Here is a 23,040-nt window from a genome sequence, read left to right as displayed (position 1 = left end):
GTGATGTTTAAAAATTTTTTTGTTGCATTTTGGTTTGTAATCCATCAAGTTTTTGAATATTGTACAGTCCACATGACTATTTAATTTGTCTGTAATTGTCAAAAAAGTGAAACAAGTCTGGTTTCCCAAAACAGGTCTTGTATGTTTTCATTTGTCATAAATTGCTCTTTTTATAAACTTTGTGGTCATTAAGCTACCGCTAAATATTAATATAACAAGTTCAAATTTCTTCTGTAGTAATTTAAGACCAGTTCGGATAGTTTTGGAGGTTAGGATCACAAAAAAGTAAGTGATTTATTTTTTCCCTATTTTAAGTACCATCCTAATACAGTGGAACCTCACTTAACAAGCACCTTGTATAACAAGTGTTTCGCATAACAAGCAAAACAAATTGTAAAAATTTGTCTCACTTAATGGGCGATGTTTCGCATAATGAGTGACAACACACAAGACTCATGTATACTTTAGCTGTGTGATTGCACTGCATACCTGTTAGTTATTATAAACAACAAAATCTACCAACATGTAACACAACTTTCCCGGCTGTAATAAGATTTTATTAAAAAATAACTTTTATTATACTCATATTATAATTATAATAAATAAAATTGCATGTGGCACCATCTATTATGAGATTTTATTACAAAAAATTTTAATGTTTTTAATTATTATAAAATGGCAAAAAGTTTAATTTTGAGGGTAGAAATGAGTTTTATAAAAAATTGTAAATGCTAATAACAAATAAAATCTTCATTAAGTCTGATTTCACTAGAGATATGAATGATACATGACATCCCTCCTATCCTCCCCACTACCTTGGCCTTTAACCACCAAAACTTAATAGCATCAATGCTCTTTATACACAAGCTACCATGCCAAATTTCATTTCTTTACCATTATCCCATCCTGAGATATTAAATGAAATTGACAAACACGCACATCCCACAGAATTTTTTTTTTTCCTTTTTTGGGTTCAAGGGTCTCAAAACAAAACATGGATTTTTGAAAAAAACTCAAAAGGTCAACTTTGACACGATTTCAATACTTTTCCTTGTTAAGTATACATAACAGCCAGGAAAGTAATATATGATAAGAAAAACTAATATAAATAATATAAAAACAAAAGATTAATAAAATTCCAATCACAAGTAAATTTTCAATATATGGAAGAATGTTAAATATAATGACAAAATGTACAATATACACTCGTGTTTGTGAAAATTACAGCACTATGATGGAATTGTCAGAAATTAATGAAATTTATTCCACATATTACTGATAGTGGTACAAATAAACGATCAAATTTACAAGACAAGAAAACAAACAGAACGTTGGAAATCAGTACTTTGTGTGTCTGCCATGCTGAGTGATGAGAGTCTGTACACGTCATGCCATTCAATCATACAGGTTCTGAATGTAATCCTGGGGAATGGCATTCCAGATGGCTTCAACTTGACACCAAAGTTCAGTCTTATTGTGTGCCCCACCAGCTGTATGAGCAAGTCACCAACCAATGAAATCCCAAATATGCTCGATGGGCGACATATCCAGGGAATAAGCAGGGCCATGGAAGAAGCGAAACCTGTTGTGCACTGAAGAAGACTTGTGCAGTCTGAGAAACATGTGCACGGGCATTATCCTGCTGAAATAAAGCACCCGGAATGCGTCGAAGAAGGGAAAGGACCTCTGGCTCCACAATTTCCCGTATGTAGCAATCACTGTTGAGGTTGCCCGCAATGTGCACTAGATGGGATCGACAATTATATCCAATAGCTCCCCACACAATGATGCCAGGCGTTTGTGTGATATGACACTGGATAACACACTGTGAGAGTAGACGTTCCCCTCTGTAACATCTGACGCGTACTCTTCCATCATTGTACTGCAGATTGTAGCGAGATTCGTCGGAAAAACAACTTGTTGCCATTGGGCACGCCATGCGCTGTGTTGCTGAGCCCATTGAAGTCGAAGGCATCTGTGAATCAGTGAGAGGGGAATCCTGCATAGAGAAACCCTTGCATGCAGTTTATGCTGCAGCAGATGGCGATGAACCGTGAAGATAGACAACAAAACACCTGTAGCCATGTTCAAACATTGTGCTAACACATGAGAAGATGCTGTATGGTCCGTCACAGTCAAGTGAATGAGGTGTCTGTTGTCCCGTGCCATTGTGCTACTACTTACCCCACTGCCAGGTTTTTGCCTTATTTGGTTCTCTTCTGTTCATTTCTTCCAAACACACATCACTGTTGTGGCATTACACTGTGTGTGGGCTGCGATTTCTTGATATAAAAATCTACCCTCTTGCATACCGACGATGCGGCCTCGTACAAAGTCCGTTAGCTGTTGGTATGGCTTCCTCTGCTTTTGACGAGGCATACTGACCACCAATGAAACATTTACCGCAGACAGAGGAAGATAAACAGATTTCAATGCATCTTTACAGTCCTTTATATACCTGAAACAAGCGGCTGATAAGAAGCTGGTTCTTGTTCCATGCATGTGCAATCGCTTTGTGAATCTACTCATTTGTATGTCTTACCTCACTTTACATTTCCTGTAAGTTTGGTTCAATTTGCACAATTCCTTCATGGTGTTGCAATTTTCACAAACATGAGTGTATAATAAAATAGAAAATGTGAAAAATAAAAATTTTGATAATGGTTAATGCTATCAATATGAGGCTGCCTATAAATTACATAATGGAGATATGGGTAGTAAGTATGCAGGTAATCCTTATGGCATGTCACAAGGGGTAGAGGATGTTTATAAAACATTACATAATGTTAGAAACTATCCTTGGATAACAGTGTATTCAATTTTTGTTTATGAAGTGTTATACAGTAAACTATATTGTTTATGTCACTGCTTTATACCTAACTAATAAAATAATGTAACTTTCAGTACTCTGTACTGTAAGTTATTCCTTAGTACAATTAAGGAGTTTGATTGAAGATATACATTATGTAATTTTGGGGTAATATGCTCATTACAAACTATTACAGAAAGTGGGATGATAGTTGAAAACTGTAAAAACAGTATTACATAATTTATCAGAGCTGTAACTAGGGTATGGCCAATGTGGCCCCCGCCATAGGCGCCGATTTAATAAAGGCGCCAACGAGAAGGTCTTGGAATAATATGTATTCGAAATTAATAACACAAAAATTTTTATATTTATATTTATATAGTATTTTGAATGTCATTAATAATTTTTGATAGTACACCAGTCAAAGGCACTTCAGTTGTTTATTTTAACTTTTAATAATTTTTTTACAGTTGCATTTTTTAGAATAAAATTATTTTTTTTTTAATAATAAAAATTAAAAAGGTGCCATTTTTATTCTTGGCCATAGGCGTCAAAAATCCTAGTTACGGCTCTGTAATTTAGAGATGATCACTATACTAAAACACAGTGAATCTTCATTTATTTCGTATTATTAATATATGATATAAAGGCTAGAAGTGATTGAGAAAAGTTAGTCAAGTATTTTTAATGAACTGCCAAACAATTATAAATCATAGCCTTTGTAATTACATTTTCATCCTAATTTTCTATATGACTTCAAAACAATTTGTCTTAAAATTATATTAGAAAATGGCTAATCATAAATAAGTTATATATCAATTTTAATACATGTATCAAAATGAAATCAATAATTTTTTTTCAATACACTTAAATATTAATTTCAGACAATTCCTAAAAATCTACATAAATTAGGATTGAAGATTATATATAGATTTTATATATAAGACTTATAGATATATAAAAATAATTTTATAAAAAACATTTTTCTCATTTTCAAAATTTGCTTGAAATAATCTATTTTCCTATACTTATTTTCCTATACTTACCCTCACGAGTAGCTCTATGCAAAAGGTTTGTCCTACCATGTCTTCTAGTATCATGAGGTGGTGGCTGACCTTTGCACATTTTACTAAGTTTTGTTGACAACCCTTGAGCATCTTCCTGATAGTGATTAATCAATACTTCTAAACCTTTAAATAAAATTCTTCATAAAACATCAATATTTAACTATGATCTTAAATTGTTAATGTATAAGTTAGTTTGTATTGAATTTGCATCCTAACAACAATTATAAATATGATCAGTTTCTTTTCTTACTAGCAATAAAATTAAGAGAAAGTAAAATTAACCATTATCTTTTTATCATCATCATCAAGCATTGTGTTGGTTGTTCAATATACGATCATTATTTCAAATGTCCTTTCTTATTTTTAATATTGTATTAATATCAATCTGAATGAATAAAGATATCTATCTAATGAAGCTCTTAAAATGAACTTAAATTAAATAAAAGCTCTTAAAAAATAAAATATAGCATTATGAAAACTTTTTAAATGTATCAGTGAAAATTTTCAAATATATTAATTAAATTTATCATCTTTAACAACACACAGGATTAATTTTAAACGAAATCTTTTACAATACAATAATTAACTTAACCACCATAAAAGTAGAATAGAAATATTAAATTCAGAGTTAGATATTTCATATTTTAAAATTTATATTATCAAATAAAATAAACAAACCATGAATAATAGGTCCTTCATCAATATTAAAAAAAGCATCTTCTCCATGCCTACGTATTTGATAATGAATAGGCTGTCCATCATGAATCAGACTCAAAACATAATCACCTGGAGAAGTTGTACTCTCTCTTACTAAGAACTGTCCTTCTTCTCCTCCACCTGAAAATTTATTATTTATTTATAAAATTTATCTGAACTTATCATTTATAAAGTCAAATAAATTAATTCATATTTTTCATTAAATAATATCACACTTATCTAGAAACATCCAGCATTTGCATATCATTGGAAACTGTATTATGACAGCTACAATAGTGAATGACATTACTAACTTAAAGATAAAATAATATTTCAAACCAGATTATTAATATCAAATATTCAATAATTTAAGTTATTTTGTATTAATATGCATAATAATATATGTTAAATAACACAAACACTTGCACACAGAAATGTAAAGTTCATTTTTTGTGATGAAGGTCCTGACTTTTCTGAAATTTGTTTTTTGCAATAAAGTCGTGAAGTTTCATTTGTTGCTTTTTTCTTTCTTTAAGCAAATGTCGGTAGCAGAAGATAGCATCCAAAACTCCTCATTTTGCTTTGCACTTCTTTCAAAATCTGGATTATTCACTACAGTTTGATCAACAATTTTGGTTATTGTTACCAAACTTTTACTAAGGAAATCTGTAGAGAAATTTTTTGGGTTCTTCATTTTCAAAATCTCTATTTTCCAGTTCTACATGAATTCCTTGTTCTGCTAGTTCTTGAAGGTCATTGTTGGTAAGGCTCTTACCAGAAACCTGCAGTAACTCTTCAATATCCTGCTTGCCTACATCTAGTCCTGCTGTATCGATTAGGTTGACAAATTGTCAACGTAATCAATACTTCAGCCATAACTTCTTCCACACACTGTTCATGCATTTGCATTTATCAGTTAATTCTTGTCAAGTCAAGTCGATATTTCCTATGGCATCGATGATGTTATATTTTTTCCATAATTGCACTAAACAAACATAGATTTAAAGAAAGTACACCTTTTTGCCACCTTTTGCTGATTGGTTCATGTTTGTAAATAATTGTATTATGTATGAATCAATGAAATGCCGCGATAATTAAAATCAGCGTAAATGTTTAGCTTTTTTTAAAGGCTTCGAGCAGACCGTGTTATATCGAATCAGTGTTAAGCGAAGTGAATCAGCGTTAAGTGGGATCTTACTGTATTTTTTTTCTTAAAGCAATTATATTTTATACTTACTAATTTTGAGGATATGTTCTGCAGCATCTCTAGTTATTTTGCCATGATACCAAGAAATATTTTCATCTTGTGAGATTCTTGAGACAGATTTTGTAATAGGTGGAGATATGTTACTATCTTCTGTTTCACTTGGATGCATTGAGATAATTACTCCTTTTTATTTGCTAAATTTTTGAATCCATTATATCTAAAAAGATAATAAATTTACATAATGATAATTAGAGAAAGTTATGTAAAATAAAGTTTTTAAAGTAACAGCTTAATTAGGCTTGTAAATGTATTTATATAAGTTATTTATAAAAATAAAAGCTTAGTTATGAACCAAATATTAATAATCAATATCAAATTAATTTAAAATAATCTTATTAAACTATTAATAAAATTAATCAAAATTATCAAATTATCATCAAATTTACTTAAAGATAATAAATATTTAATAATTACTTTCTACAGTACCTATAACTTACAGAATCGAGAAACATTATCATAATGGATCTCAAAATTCTTTTAATATGCAACAAAGCAACAAATCGGTTCTCTCTATACTTGTTCTTCTATGTACAGATATACCCTGCTTAAAGTTTTTCTACTTAACATTTCCTCGTAACATCTTTTATATTTTAATACACACATTCTGTGACATTTCAGTATATCTTAATACAATATTTTTTAGCTGATGTTAATATAAGAAAAATTTTTTATTTTAAAAGTTCAACACATCATCTTTAATAAAACAATATGCAAGAAAACCTTTAAGTCTAGAGAACAATACAATTTCCATCATATCAGATTAGTTTTGTTTGATTTTTACTGTTTGTGATAATCTGTCACATGCAATACAGTTCCATTTTCCTTATTTCTAAAATTGTCTGTAGATATTAATTCTAAGCTTCTAACTTTACTTATTTTAAAATTACCTTCTCAATACTGGAACAAATCACAAACTTTAAACAACCTGTAAAGTCCAGTAACATGAAAATTTTTTGTTACAATTTTTTAAAAAATATTTTGAAAAGTTGTTCTGTGCATTCCAATCTAGGGCCAGTTACCCTTAAATGGACCTCCCAGAAAGCATTATTCCTCACAATACGACCATCATAAACGCATACAACTACTATTACATAACCATTATGTCACACTTTTCCAAGGGGTGATATAAACTAGAAGCTCATGTCCAACTAACTTCTACAAGACAAGACATTACCCCATGCATCTAGCCAAACAATTCCATTGCTTTCCTTTAGATTAGTTTTTTTATTTTAATTTCTTATTGCATTTAGTATTTAACGCTATATTAATTCTCTATAAAATGTGTTTTTGTTATGTATTTGGACTGTCTAGACCGAATTAATTGGATTTACATTGATTCATATGGAAATAATTGCCTCAGTTTTGGATTTTGTCGATTGTTTTCAGATGAATTAGCAACGAAAACTGAGGTATCACTGTATATTTATAGTATTTTACTTATTATTTATGTAAAATTATACAATGCAAACTTTTTTTAAAGGAAACAGCATGCATTATTATCCACATTAAAATTATTTTCTATTTAATTTTTTCTGAGTTTATTTCAACATTTTTTACATTATTTGAAAAATATATAACACAGAAATAAAGTAACATGATGATGATAATTTTTTTGATGTTTGACAGGCATTTGTATGTTGAACAGATAAAGTTTAGAGAGGTTATTTCCAGTATTCTTTCTTCATTTCATTATTTTATAATTACATCTACAGTAAAGTGAAATAGAAAAAGATTTTTAATGTTTGAAATGACAACATCATGCTATTTTATTATATTATTGTCTACTAAGGACTTATCATATTATTAAGACTTATTATACTGGTGTTCCGATTTCTGCAAACGGAGGAATTTTATTCAGAAAAAACAATCTTTATTTTTCACCTGGTATTTCACCTTAATAAAATAGTATAAAATAAGGAAAAAAAGCAATTGAATTAATAACATTATGATCTTAATGTCTGTTCCAGAGATGCAAATGTGATAAGATGGGTTAAGTGAAGATTTTTGAAGGTTTTATTTCCATTCTAACAGTTTTTTGCAAGATACTGTTTACATGGATTATACATTGTTGCAGGTTATCCATATGAAATGAAAATATTTTATACTTCGGCAACAAGATTTGTACAACAGTTAAAAAGTTATCAATAAAAGCCAACTAGTTAGTTAATAACGTGGAAAAAATAAAATACATAAAAGTTTATATACCATGAACTTTTACTGCTTCATACTTGGTAATCTTGCATTAATTACAGTATAACTTTTTCATTTTTTCTACCATCACTAAACAAGTCTCCTTTTTCTGGATTAGTTCTGTCCCTACAATGTACAGTAAAATGTCAATAAAATAAAATTTTGTAGATCACTAAAATTAATCCAATAATGTAAAATTTTATACTGAAAATACCAGAGTAATAAAAAACCTCATATTGAGAAAAAGAAATGTTCAAAATCAATTTTTCTAGTATAATTAGTCAGAGTAAACTTCACCATTCTAAAATTATATAGGAAATCATAGTGAACCAATAACTTCTTCCTTTTCTTACTCTGCTTTTTGAATGCTATGAAAATCTTTGATCATATCCAACAAAGGTTTAACCAAGACCATAATATAGTGACCAGCTAGTGCAGCATAGGACTCAACATATCTAGGCAAGCTATCCCTAAAAAATTCTGAGCTAACCCAAACTGGAGTCTTGGTTCCCAGAGCATCAGGCTGCCATCACCTAAACTATCTGACTATCTGTATTTGTAACTGAAAGTTTATCAGAAGCATTGTTGTAAGCAAGCAGTTGATGTAACAGCACTTATCCATCTGGAGAGCACATGTGATTACTGCTGAAAAAATCTAATTTTCAATTATAATGTTTGTACATCTCCTCACATTCTGTGTCTCATATATACTTCTGTAAGATGGTGGTGTACGAGTCTCTCTTCATCAATACTACAGCCTTATTCTTGTCAGCCCTAAGAAGGGAGATGTTATTTTCTCGTAGCCATTTCTTGCTCTTATTTAAAGCTTTCTGGTATTCCATTTCCTCGTGGTGCTTCCTTAGGTTATATCACTTCATCTGGAAGTATGCCTTCCATCTGAAGTGTTCTTTTTTGGTTTTGCTCAGGCTGTGTATGATGGTTTCAATCTCTGGCATGATAGCCTCTGGTGTTAGCTTGCAGGATCCTGGCACAAACATTGGTCCTTTTCCAAGCACTGTTTTAATATATTCTGGAGGGCTAATTCCATCGTAGCAAATTATCGGGGTTTGCTCACTTTTTTCATTCTTAGGTCTCTGGAATTTGAAGATTCAACATAGTTTTTTCTTATAATGGGATTTTAGTTTCTCTGCTAGTCTCCCTTGAATAATTATAACCCTGTTGTTAGCCTCCACCAAGCTACTATATTCTTTCTCATATAGTTGATCTTCAAGTTTAATGAGGCTACTAAGTTTCGAATACCATAATCTACACACTGCTCTAATCGCTTTCCGTAGGCATACAAACCGCAATTTTGGTAGTAAGGATTCACATCCAGGGGGTAATTTGATACTAAAGATAGACATCAGATATACCTGCTACTCTCTACATTCGATTAGAACGTCAAGTTTTAGCCCTGATCCTTATAAGGGCTAGGACAACTTTCCTATATATTTTAGCCGGTTTGGCCATTCCAATAAAATCCATCTTAAAAAACAAAGCATTTTTTAAGATGGATAAGCTTCATAAGGTTAGTGTGATATATTTATCAATGCTTTGTTTTTTAAGATGGATCTTAATACAATTGTCATACTGTTTTCTTTCACTTATGTACTGTACATATGATGCTTAACCAATACTGTATTTATTTAAAATGTGTTTGTATGCTTTAAATATACTGTCTAAGTATACTGTATAAAAGTCTTAAATTTCACCTGCTTTATTATATCTTTGTAAAATCTTTGAGTTATAAATTCAGACACTTCCAATTATTTTTAGTTGATAATGATATTATGTTAAGCATCCTAAGAATTAGTTACTTGACTGTTTATAATTGTAAAATATTAATAATTATGGAAAAGTGTATATTATTATAAACTCATATTATATATTACTTAAAAGTGTAACATATTTGCATTAAGTAACATTTAACTTGAAAAATTACATTTCAAATCTTTATAGAAAAGTTTTGCATGTTCACATTAAATAACTAATGAAACAAATCTAATTGATCTATTTTAATATGAGCATAATTATTTATAACTTAATTCTTAATTTTAAAAATTTGCTATAATTGCTAATACTGTGAATAAAGAATTTAACTAAATGATTATTCTTTTGAAATGTGAGAGTACAGGTATCCCTTGTATAACATGGTTATTACATTGCAAAAAAGTGCCACATTATGCAAATTCATTTTACACAAAACAAAGGACTAATGCAAAACATAGGGTTACGTTCCAGAAGTTAGCAAAAATATACTATTCTTTTTCATTATTAAGAGAAATATATTTATTAAACCAATCAATACTTCATTTCCAATCAATAATTAACTAACAATTGCAACCACAATTAAAAGTACTGTTAATATTAATTTTAGTCAAATGAGGACATTTTTTTTTCAAAGTATCATCATCATCTGAGCTTTTCTGTTGATCTTGATCAGAAATATCAGCAATGTCTTCATTTTTTTATTTTTATCATAATTTTATACAAATGACAAAATAAAAATATGTTATTAATCAATAATTTGTTCTAATAGGTCACATTTGTTCAATTGAGTACCGAGCAATTTTTTTTCCAGAATTTATGTTCGAATACCGAATTGTTTGAGTTGGGAACAGTTTGAGTACCAAGACATTGCTGTATTCCTTTCATCATTTTTATGAATGAATACTTACCTATGGTTGAAAAAAGTTGAATAATATCTAAAAATAATAATATCTGATACAGATATTTTTTTATTAAATACCAATTACCAAAATACCAAAGGATTTAAGTTATCATTATAGTGTTGCCACCTTTACAAAATTGCTGACCTGGACGACAGGTCAAGTTTGTTCGAACAGAAGTTCCTGACGCATGCGCAATGTCATTTTACAATGCAAAGAGTAACGTGCATGTCGGTTCTAAATCGGTTATAGTGAGGGACTAGGGACTTGTGTAGGAGTAACATGTGTAACCTAAATTAAGAAAGAGCAGATAATTTAGCTCCATAGATGCAGTGGCGTAGCAGGGGAGCAAGGGGGTGTATGGTCTCCAAGACAAACTATATGTGTTTCTGGAGAAGGGCAGGGTGCATCAATAAAGTGTTGAGCCCTGGGCACCAGTTATGTTTGCTACACCACTGCCTAACTTATGTTTGCTACACCACTGCTACACCACTGCTACACCATCTTACAGAAGTATATACGAGAGACAGAATGTGAGGAGATAGGAAAGGACTTCGTTGATAAGATCCAGTCAAGAGTCCACCAGTTTACGCATACCTGCTTAGCAAGAAAGTTACAGCTAGACAACGCGACAGTAGCCTTGCCTGCAGTTCGCAGACTCTTTGCCTATGCCAAAACGCACAAACAAGGGATGGTACTTAGACATATTTTAGACAAAACCAATGCACCCACCAGAATAATAGAGCAGAAAATCCATACACTCCTAGCTAAACATCTAGAAGGCTATCAACTTACAGTCTCCAATTTGACTTAGGTAATTGAAGCCATACAAAACTGCCTACCATCTGAAAGCTTCTGGATTACTATTTTAGACTTTAAGGTGCTATACCCATTGGTTAAACTGGAGCCCTGTTTCTGCAGTTTACAAGATTGGCTTATGACTAGAATAGCAAACAGTGCAGACCACAAACAAATACTGGAAGTGTCTCATATTCTTTGTTATACCTCATGCTTCCAACTGGATGGAAAGACTTCCTTCAAAAAAAAAGAGTATCATCTATGGGTAGCCTCTTATCTGGGGACTTGGTTGAAATTGTGGTGCATCTTTTAGAAGCCAAAACCATCCCAAGTATCTCTGTAATATCAAAATATATAAATGATACATTGATGATGTATGCATCATCTGGAGAACAAAACTGAACATCGAGGAATTTATGCGCTGTATGAATAACATTCCGTATGATCTTACGATTGAGTTAGAACAAATGAGCAATAAAGAAGCTCATTTTTTAGACATTAATATTACCTTTAATGGCAACAGATATGATACTAAGGTATACCATAAACCGAGCGCTATCCTGATATACATCCCAGCCGACTCTAACGATCCATATAACTACAAAATGGTGGCCTTTAGAGCACTTACTAGAAGAGCCCATATGCACTGTAATAAAGAACAAGACAAGTGGAAGGAAATAAAAAAAATAGCAGAAGTAGCTGAAAACCATGGCTATAACAAAAAGTTAATATTTAAAATAGCAGACAAACAAGAAAGCCAACCCAAAAATCAATCAGATAGAGCTCCAGAAAATAGTCCACAGCAAGATGCGTCTCCCCGTCCTATTACTATAGCATATGAGCATCGTATGCACGCCATATATCAAGAGATTGAGACATACTAATTCAAAAATAGCCGATAGGCGTAAACTGGACATATTTGCCATGCTCAGGAATGGGAAAGATCGAGCGGACATCGAAAAGAGCCGGAGTATATAAAATTCCTCTCAGAGATGATAGATTCAATAGGAATCTGGTATATATCAGTTCCACAAGAAGATCACTCAAACAATGCCTCCGTGAACATAAAACCAATATTGAGAACAACAACAACGCTGCCTTAGCTATATATGCCAGTGAAAACGGCATTACACCCGAATTACAACAGGCGACCATGATCCGGCAAACTCAGCAGATACATCATCTTAGGAATTTGGAGGCATTAGAGATCTTTAAAGCAGAATGCCAAGGCCTCTTAATCAATTTTAAGGATGAAAAACAGCTTTCGAGGGCATGACAGGCTATGTATGACCTGGCATTATAATCGCCAACGTTTGCACACATTGTTATATGTTTAAATTTAAAAGAAAATTCGAAAAATTGAAACACATCCGAAATGAAAATTAGAACGAAAAGATTTTCTCTACTAGAATTCCACCTGAAGAAGGTCCTAAGAGGACCAAAACATTCGTGATAAGTTAAAATTTTGAAAAGCTTCATAAGGTTTTTTTTTTATTAGGAATCATCATTTCCCCTAACAGGGATCAGTCTTCCCCACACTGCTTTCGCACAATGGGGCTTAGATACTTTATTCTTAATTTTTCTTTATACTTAATATCAATTAAACAAAAAATAAAAACAAAACAACAAAAACTTCTGAGCAACTCGCTCAGGAAAATAATTTACAATTTAATTTGAGCTACTTTGCTCTGCAAGACCTTCCTCAGAAGGGGAACCAACTGCCTATACAGCCGTTCATTCCTAATCAGTTGGTAAACACTACAGGTCCAACGAAGCCCTTCATCCAAAACTGTCATTTCAAGATAATGCCTTTCAGTTATCCATTCAAAACAATCATAAATTAGATGGTCCAAAGTCTCCATCTCCTCTCCACAGACACATTCATGTTGATCATCCAAGTGAAACCTACTCTTATATTCACCAAGTCCATCATGCCCCGAGAGACAAATCAGAAGTACCCGCTCCCTCCCAAACCACTTAAGATGAGAGAGTCTCTCTTCAATATCTCGGAGTATATCAAAAGTTTTCCTCCCTTTTATACTATTCATCCAAGTGTGTTGCCATCTTTCTACAATTATATTCTTTAATGTCTTCTTTCCCCAAGACTGTGGGATAATATTAAACGCTTTTTCATTTCCAATGGCTGCTTCCTTGGCCAAAAAATTGGCCTGTTCATTTCCATATATACCAACATGTGCTCTGACCCACGTAAAACAAAACTTCTCTATTAAACCATGTTCTCTAAGTTTGGTCTGAATACCATATACCTGCTGATGTTTACATTTATGGTTAGTAAGGACCTGAAGAGCACTAAGACTCTATTAATACAGACTCTCTCATTACGTTCATTTCTGATGCACCATTCAACAGCCTTGTCTATTGCCAATATCTCTGCCTGAAAATTAGAGCACTATGTTTCCAATGTAACTTTATCACTGTGAATTTCTTCATTATTCTCGTAAACTACGAAAGCGGCCCCTGTGCCAGAATCCAACCTGGAGCCATCCGTATATATGTGGGTCTTAATTGGGTCAATAGCCAGCAGCCTTACCCCTACACATTTAGCTAAGTGAGGCAATTACTTTACTAAAATATCTTGTTCATAATTATCCAGACAGGCCTAGGAGTGCTATTTCCCCTTTGAAAAAGTGAGAAAAGTGAGTCGAAATACAGAAAAAGTGAATAAAAAGTGAGTGCAATAGTAACAAAACAAAGTGAAAACAAAGTGAAAACACAAGGAAAACTCAGCAAAATGAAAATAACAATTTTTATTGCTTTTTTATTCTGTAATGGTTAAACACATTTTAAAAATTTCTGTATATACTGTAATATAGTAGCCACTCGTTATATTGTGTTTTTTTGGTCCCCCAAATTTTAAAAGCATTGGAGTCAATTAATTTTAAATTACCAATTGCCACTGAATTTCTATTTGCAACAAAATATGAAAAAGAGCTAAATATGCAGAACAGGTGGATAGATCATCATCATTTGTTTCCTTTTGATATAAAAGTTGTTTATTAGTTTTAAGTACAGTCTCCTCATTTACAAGTTTCTGTGAGTTCGAAATTCACCGCATAATGTGTAAGGAAAAGATCTCTAATTCTGAATGAAAAGTTCTAAAATTTTTATACAGTAATAACTTTATTTTGCTTTTCAGAGAATTTTACTCTGTAATTTTATAAGTTTTGATGTTCTATTATATATTCAATATTTATTTTTTTAAATTTTCAATTGCAGCATTTATAATTTTTATTGAAAAATATAAACTACACGAATTTCTAATAAGTGATTTGTATAGTACTGTATAATAAAATCACAATTGATGTTTTGTTTTTATATCGATAGTATTTGTCTTTTAATATCATTGTTAAAGAAGCAATAATGCTAAATGGGCGTTCGTGGTATCGATGTTTACGTAAACGTCAATTGATTCGATATAACCTACGAATAAAATTCAGGATTGAAAAACTAAGCTTATTTTATATCAGAAACACTTGCTGATGAAAGAATAGAGATTCCATAGCATGTATAATCTGTTTAGTAAAAGCCCAGAATTTTTATTACTCGGATATATCACGTTTTTTTTCTGTCTCCCGATAACCAGTGGCTTCTATATTTCCAGTAAACAATGAATACTTGAAAAGTCTTTGGCTTCTGTAAATAATCAGTCATGAAAGATGATGTTCTTTTATTAAGATTATTCTGCATGTTATCAGCTTCCTTCTTTTTCGCTTCCTCTTGCTTTTGAACACTTAACAATAATAAGCATCACATGTGCTGCTTGTATGTCATTCATGTTCTTGCTGTTAATAGCCTTCTCCAGTTTTTGTTTGCTACTTCTAACAAAACTTGGACTGTCACATGTATTTCATTTTCTTCTACATTTTTCTGGTTTAAACTCAGCTGCAGTTCCATAATCTTCATGTTACGAACAGCTTTCTTTTGTTGTTCTTCAAAATATTTCTGTGCTCTTTTTTCCATTTCTCTTATTCTTTTAACTTCTTTTCATTTTCCAATCATTCTTGATAATTTCTATGCACCGAGGAAGCTAATTTCAGTCGTCCTTTGTAATAGGTACAAGGTGTGGGCTTTGGTCATACATGTTTAGTCCCTCCTTAACAATCAAAATAGTGAATTAAGCATTCTTTCCAACACTGATGCTCTATCAGGAGAAAGTGCCTGGCATAAAATTGATCCTCTCTCTCTCATGGGAATGGGATTTTCAATGCTGATTTCACTAATTTGGCTATTCTCAGATATTTATCATTATCAGAAACTGTTTATTTTTTAATGCTTCGAGATGTGTAAATATTGATTTCAAAGTAAAATAATAAATCTGAAATAAATATACTCCAAATAATATAAGTAAAATAATATTTTATTAATGATTTCATAAATAACAAGGAACTTTTTCCTGCAGATGAATAAAAACCAATATCATTGCAAAGTTGTTAACCTTTTGGGAAGTGTGTGAAAATCTTTCTCATAAGCAATTATGTGTTTTACTTTTTACAACACTTCGAATATTTTAATTTATTTGGTAAATTTTATATGTAAATATGAATTTACATTTTCGTTTACTTTTTTAGTCTCTCAATTAATGCACAATTATAATCGGCATTAAAAAATGGATATTTCACAAGCAAAGTAATCACACATTTTATGAAAATAATACTTACTATATGGAATAATTATACTTGTAGTCAATTTAAACATACATTTATAGGACGATGTAGATGTGATTTAATGTTAACAATATGCTATGAAATCATTAAATAATTTCATAAACTTGAGTTAAATAAAATTATTTTAAAGATAAATCAAGTAAAAAAATATTTTTATAAACGACAACTCCATAACCCGATTGTTAATTAAAACCAAATAATCTGCCAAATTATTGGGCTATAACCAGGATAACTAAATGGTCAGAAATGAAATCTTTTTTAGTGGTAGGAGGTTACGCTACTATCTTGTGTTAATTTTAATAATTATATATTTTGAATTTAAAAGCGGCAGCAATGTTGTCAGCTTGAGAGATTAATCCCTCTGTGTAGTGTATTTTCCCCTGCAAAAGGACTTTAGTGATTTTCTTAGAAAACAGTCAAAACCGCAGGGATGCTTAGAATCCTTATTTTTAAACTCTGTAGAAGGAAATGCAATTCAGAGAAGGTAGAATTTGGCAAATAATGAAAATATGACATGAGTACATAACTTTACTAAACAGTGGCTTCTGAATTTGTAATGAGAGGGATTTTTTAAGTGCATAAAAGATTTTTTTAAATATGTGAAATAAATTTTTGTTTCCTATAACTAATGACACTGAGCGGGCAGTTGCGATTTTGAGTCCTGCTCAGGGCCACATATTTTCTTCCAAAAAATTCTATTCCAATAGTCCGATAATTCGGCAGATTGTTTGGCTTTAAAATTATTTTTGGTTTGTCCCACATCTTAATTAAGCATGTGAAAATGACCAGAAAAGTGAGAAAAGTGAGGATACTTCAGAAAAGTGAGTACAAGTGAGAAAAGTGAGCAACTCCGAGGCCTATTCAGATCAATTGGAATATCAATCCTAATATTCTCTCCTCCTTTCTTAAACATACCATCATAAATAGCTAATACCTCTGAGCCCTTTCCTCTATTATCAATTCAAAAGGCACTTTTCCCGCTAAGACCATTAGAGCCTCCATAGAGGTAGTTCTAAAACACCTTGTGAGTTTCAAAAGAGCAGTCCTTTGAGCCTGCCGTAAGCACTTCAACTGATTAGTATTTCTGACCTTATCACTCCACACTGAAGCTGCACAAGTCATTGTTGGTATAAACATACCATCAAAAATAGCTTCCATTGCTTCCAATTTGAGCCCCCAGGTCCCATGAACTATCTGGATCAACTTATTAAATATTAAATTACATTTTATTTTTAACTGTTTATAACATGCATATTCCAACTCAACCTATTATCGATTATGACACCCAAATATTTCATATTATTCACCATATCAATCTTCTGATTTCTCATTCTTATTATCAGAGGCCTCCTACACAAAGCCGATGTGAAGTCCTTTGCAAATATCATAATTTTTGTCTTTTGTGGATTAAATACCAACTTGGCCTCTTTGCCCCACTGATCTATGTCTTCCAGTAAATTTCCACACACCATCTCTGTTTCTATGAGAATGCCCAGAGCAAATAATCATTATGTCATCGCCATAGGCCGTACAACAAACTCCTCTACTCAATATTTTCCTTATTATACTATCAAATTGAAGTATCAAAAACTGGGCCCGGACTTTGACTCTTGCAGGCACCCTCTTTCAAGTGCCTTCTCCACACTCAAAAAAAAAAAAGTAAATAAAGCTCCCTTAATGTCCAAGCTCACGGTTACTGCATATTTAGCCTCCTGCAAAACTTCCCTTATATCTTTCACAACCTTATTTATTGTATTCTCTGTCGACCTTTGGGCTCGAAACCCAAACTGGACATCATTAATTTTGTTATCATGCTCCCAGTACCATATTATCCTTTTTATCATAAGATCATCTAAGACCTTACCCATTACAGGCAACAAGCTTATCAGCCTGTAATTACCAGGATCTGTAAAATCCATTTTCCCAGGTTTTGGGATTATCCATCTCTCAGGAAATACCCCATACCTTAAACATTGATTATACATCATGAGAAGTGTCTCAGGACACACCTCCCATATTTTCTTAACTATTTGAATTACAATGCCATCATCTCCTGGGGCCTTACTTGCTTTTATATTGTCTATACTCTCTAACTTCCTCTGCTGTAAAAGGAGGGTCATCCCTCTCTTCATATATCTCCTCTACCACTTACCTTATCTTCCTATGCCCCTCATTATCAACAGTTCTGCTATCTTTCAGAAAGAATTGTTCCAAAAGGTAAGAAATGGTTTCCTGCAATGAATTAGTATACCCGTATTGGGTCTTAACTTCATAAGGTTAGTGTGATATAATTGTATTAAGATTTTAAAATGAAATACAGTTGACTTGTCTTAAAACAAACACCAATAAAGCAAATTTTTCCACTGCCCAGGCAAAACACCATTGTCACAATATTAATTTTCAGACAATACAGCAAACAACAATTTTTCCAGAATTTGTTAAACCAAACTGTAAATTACCTTCACAACCCCCAAGAAATAACCCTATTTCCAATAACGGTCGTTTTTTACACTATTTGACATGAACAACAAAAAGTGGTACTGTAATAAATGTTCCATTTTGAGTAGAATAGATTTTCTTTTAGTAAGAAAAGACAAGTTTGACCTCCAATTGTAGAGCAATTCAAACATCTGGTTTTAGTAACCATTCTGTTGCATTCAGAAAATAGGGTAAGTTTAAGGATGCTTAACTCTTTAAATAGATGTGGTCCCATGCAAACATGTGGTATGCATATTGGTATGCAATATGCAAACATGGTTTGCATATTGGAAAGTGCAAACAGTGAAGCCAGGTTTGGTTACTTTGTACCAAATTTGGCTCCCTTTTTTACTTTTTTGGTCCCAAAACGTATTTTTTCTTTTTCCAAATAATCGTCAACAGAAAAAAATCAGATTTCTTTTAGCTTATTTTTTGTTTAACCACTCTGATAAACTGCTTCATACTTAAATGGCAAATACCATCTCCTCCTCATTTTGTTAGATTTGAAAATCACTTATAACATTAAATTTGTTTTTGTAAATAAATTTAATTTTATCTAACTATTTAGTAAATTAATTCAAAATATTATAATTTAGGGATTTTGATTGCTTATTAAGCCATAACTACCTAAATTATACAACCTTGTCCTTGATCCTGAAAATTGTTTATACAAATTTTTGATAATGCAAACTAACTACTATTGATTCATATTAACACGAGTTGACTATAATATAAACTGAAAAGACAGTTCTATGAATATTTTCCTTCTTTCAGCTAGTTTATACAATATTAGGTATTTCAGATATTTTCAAATTATGAAACAGAACAAGTCATTATATGAAAATTGAATAAATAACTCTTCAAAAAAATTAACGAATATTAAAAATATTCATAAAACTATCTGTAATATTGATATTACAAAACTGAAATTTTTCAATTCCATAATTTGTGGATGATTGACTATCTGGCAACCTGGTTGATAAGGTATTATCCATATGTATTGTGTGATGTTAGAGATATTTGTGGTATTATATTTTTTATCAACAGGATATTCAAAGATCTCACAAATACTTTCTAATATTCAAGCATTCAGGACAACATTTGCTCATCTCTATATAAAATTGAACAAATTTTTCTTAACTATAAATTTCAATAGTTAATTAGCAAAATCTAATATTATTTTAAAGATTTTTTTTATTTAGAATTCTATTAATTTATTAAGAATTATCCTTTTATATACTTTTTTAATTTATACAATTAATTCATTTCAATTTTATCTCAAGTTAAATAATAAAGAGCAATAAACCCAATTTATTGAATTATCTTATAAACTACTCAATGAGAATATTTAAAAACTACATGTAATTCAAAATGTATGACATTACAAAACATATGACATCATCAAAAAACTTAAATAGTAAAGACTAAAATGTAAATCCAACAATTTTGAAGAAATTACATTATTACCAGTAGTCAAAATTATGAGAATTTATACATCATCATCAAAGTGTAACATATTAGATTATCAATAAAATGTTTTTAAAATAAAAAGTTTTTTTATGTTCTGTGGATTTTATAGTGCTACTAAATATACTATATGCTTTATGCAAAAGTTTCTGAAATTTTCTAGACTCCTGTGATTTTGGAATTTCAATTTGGAATTCAATTTGAAAGCTTTGCTTTTCCTACTGCTATTCATCTTTACTCCTGACAATATGCAAGAATGATTCAAATGACACAGATAAAATACTTTTTTTTTTAAACACAAGAGGGTGATCATCTGGTAAAAAATACAAATACACGGTTCACAAAAATTATTGCAAAAATGCAAAGAATCCTTTGCTTGAGCATATAGGACAACCTAGGTTTTTGAAGCAGTGAAAAATGAATAAAAACCTCATCTTATATGCAAATAAATGCGGTAATTACTTTTCTCTCTGCTTTCTTACCACTTACTAGTTAATAGTTAACTACCTTTTTGGATTTAATTCAAGCTCTGAATGGGATGGTTAGGACCTTATCAAAGTTGTAGAGCAGGGGTGGCCACCCTGCACCCGTAAGCAATTTATTATGCACCCACGACACGATTCCCGATAAATTAAAATAATTTTTTTATTTTCTTTCCATCAATTTCATGATCCAGCTTTTAAGCAGAATTTTCTTGAAATTACTTATTACTTATTTATTAATTGAAATTTTCAAGTAATTATTTATTGAGATATTAAATAACTCTATATGGATGAAAATTTGAATGATAGTTTAAGAGTAACAGTATCAAATTACTCTCCTGATTTTGAAAAATTATGTCACGAAATACAGTCTCAACCTTCTCATTAATTTTTCATGTATTATGTAATAAATGTTGTTCAATAAAATTGTTATTACACATTTTTATTATTATTTTAACCTATAAAATAAAATCAAAAAGAATCAAAATTAAAAATGACAAAAATTAAATGAAAAAAAATTAAGAATTTAAAAAATTAAAAATAACTTTAACAATAAACATGTATGATGTTTTGGGTTCTAGACGAAATAAACACAGAATTTAACAGGTAAAACAAATTTATTTGGAGTTCTAGTACAGAGTGTGTCAGCAGTACCATGCACATGGTCAGAATGGCTGACCAGGAGACATAGGGAAAAATCTAGGGGCACGGTAAGATGTAATGACATTGGGCCAACCTGGCAACATATTGTTGCACCCGCAACGTTCATGAAATTTTTAATTGCGCCCTTGCTTTCAAAAAGGTTGGCCACCACTGCTGTAGAACATACCCATAGGAGCAAAATGTCTGAGAAACCATATCTCTACAAGTGGCCCTTCACAAGATAGTCTCTCAAAATCAGGTCGTGCATGATTGCATTAGTCTTAGTGAAGTTGTATCACTTCACTAAGACTATTGCATTTAACTATTTAGCTCACATGACTATGCCAGCTACGAGTAGCCCACTTGACAGTTCGTGGAATACTTGATGTTATATAGTTTTAGGAAGGTATGGGGCTCATCTCCACCTAGACACTGAGGTGCTCAATATAGCTTGCACCAAAGCACACGACTACATGCGGAGTGTTGATTAAGGAGAGCGATAGCGAGCCTTGATGACACAGCATGGAAAATAGGCAGTATATTGATACATGTTAAAAACTGACATTTGGAGTCAAATATGTCACGAAGGCTCGAACATACAGGTATGGTTCCTTTGACTTTTTTTTCTCGTATAGGGATCTACAATTCTCGGGGCACAAAACCCTTCACTCTGAGCTCGAATCTTATCCCCTTTTTTGTACTAGTTTACCCATCCTTACTTTCTCATTAATTTGCTAATTGAAGCTAGTTATAAATTAGTTATCAAAATTATTTATAAATTAATAATTTATTATTAAAACATTAAATTATTATTAGATTAAATTTATGTGTATATGTTCAAAAATTGTAAGAAGCTTCTTCCATTTATAAAGTTATATGCAATCTTAATATTTGACAATAAAAAATTCAAAATATTATAAATTTTAAAATTAAATAAAACATGAATATAAATATTCAGTCTTGTTTGTTTACCTATTGTTTTGGATACATTAAGTTCACAACTGTTATCTAATCATGAACTTCCTGGAAATGAATCAATTTCTATAAATTTAACTAAACTTTTTTAATTTAAAATTATTCAAACTTTATGTGTGTTATATCTAAATAACTAAAACATGCAAAATAAAATCTATTATTTAAAAAAAAAAACAAAAATGTGTATTAAGAAATATAACCTAGAAAATTTAAGAAACTTTTTGTATTTTTAATTTTCAATAAAAATTTAAGTTTAAGCTTCATTTATTTATTTAAAAATGATTAAAAATTTAACTTTTTTGTGAAACTTAGTTTATATATATATTATATAATATATATTTACTTATATAAATAAAATGCTTAATACTTTAAAACTTTGATCAAATTTACCTTAAGGTAATAAAAACTTTAAAGGACTTCATACAATCCACGAAGTTCTAACATTAATTCAATTACTGTTTATAAAAGGCAAATACAGTGTAAATCATATTTCTCGATTTAAAATCATTTCTGAGAATTGCACTGAGGTGTTACAGGAGGAAGTCGCAACAATTTTTTTTAAATTATAAATAACATCAATGTAAAAGTATTGGCATTTAATAATAATATAAATAAAATAAAATATATAAATAACGTTTTCTGTAAAGGATTAAATTTACCTTTCCTTCTCTAAGTTCAAACGATCTACATTTAAAACCATTGCAGATTACACATCAACAAACAACGCCCCCATTTATAAAATCTTCTAATTAAAAATTAAATTTCCAAGTGATTAATTTTTTTTTAAATTTTTATACATATTTCGAATATTTATC

General features: G+C 30.9%; 1 protein-coding gene across 2 annotated transcripts in view; it reads right to left on the bottom strand.

Moving 5' to 3' along the window:
* LOC136976271 (tyrosine-protein kinase HTK16-like) overlaps nucleotides 1-22,962 on the bottom strand; it is a 66,294-nt gene extending 43,332 nt beyond the window's left edge. Inside the window, exons 1-5 of one of the 2 annotated variants that reach the window (XM_067271496.1) lie at nucleotides 22,885-22,962; nucleotides 8,045-8,155; nucleotides 5,810-5,996; nucleotides 4,555-4,713; nucleotides 3,856-3,999 (exon numbers count right to left, since the gene is read on the bottom strand). In XM_067271496.1, coding sequence (XP_067127597.1) covers nucleotides 3,856-3,999; nucleotides 4,555-4,713; nucleotides 5,810-5,948 — 442 coding nt within the window. In that variant the 5' untranslated portion in view covers nucleotides 5,949-5,996; nucleotides 8,045-8,155; nucleotides 22,885-22,962. The remainder of the gene's footprint in view (nucleotides 1-3,855; nucleotides 4,000-4,554; nucleotides 4,714-5,809; nucleotides 5,997-8,044; nucleotides 8,156-22,884) is intronic. The other variant, XM_067271497.1, reaches the window with a different exon arrangement.
* Nucleotides 22,963-23,040: the final 78 nt, after the last annotated feature.

The sequence above is a fragment of the Centruroides vittatus genome, unplaced genomic scaffold (assembly GCF_030686945.1).
Source record: "Centruroides vittatus isolate TY-2023 unplaced genomic scaffold, ASM3068694v2 contig_4, whole genome shotgun sequence".
NCBI lineage: Eukaryota > Metazoa > Arthropoda > Arachnida > Scorpiones > Buthidae > Centruroides > Centruroides vittatus.
The sequence above is the reverse complement of the archived record's forward strand: the minus strand, read 5'-3'. Positions and strand labels throughout refer to the sequence as shown.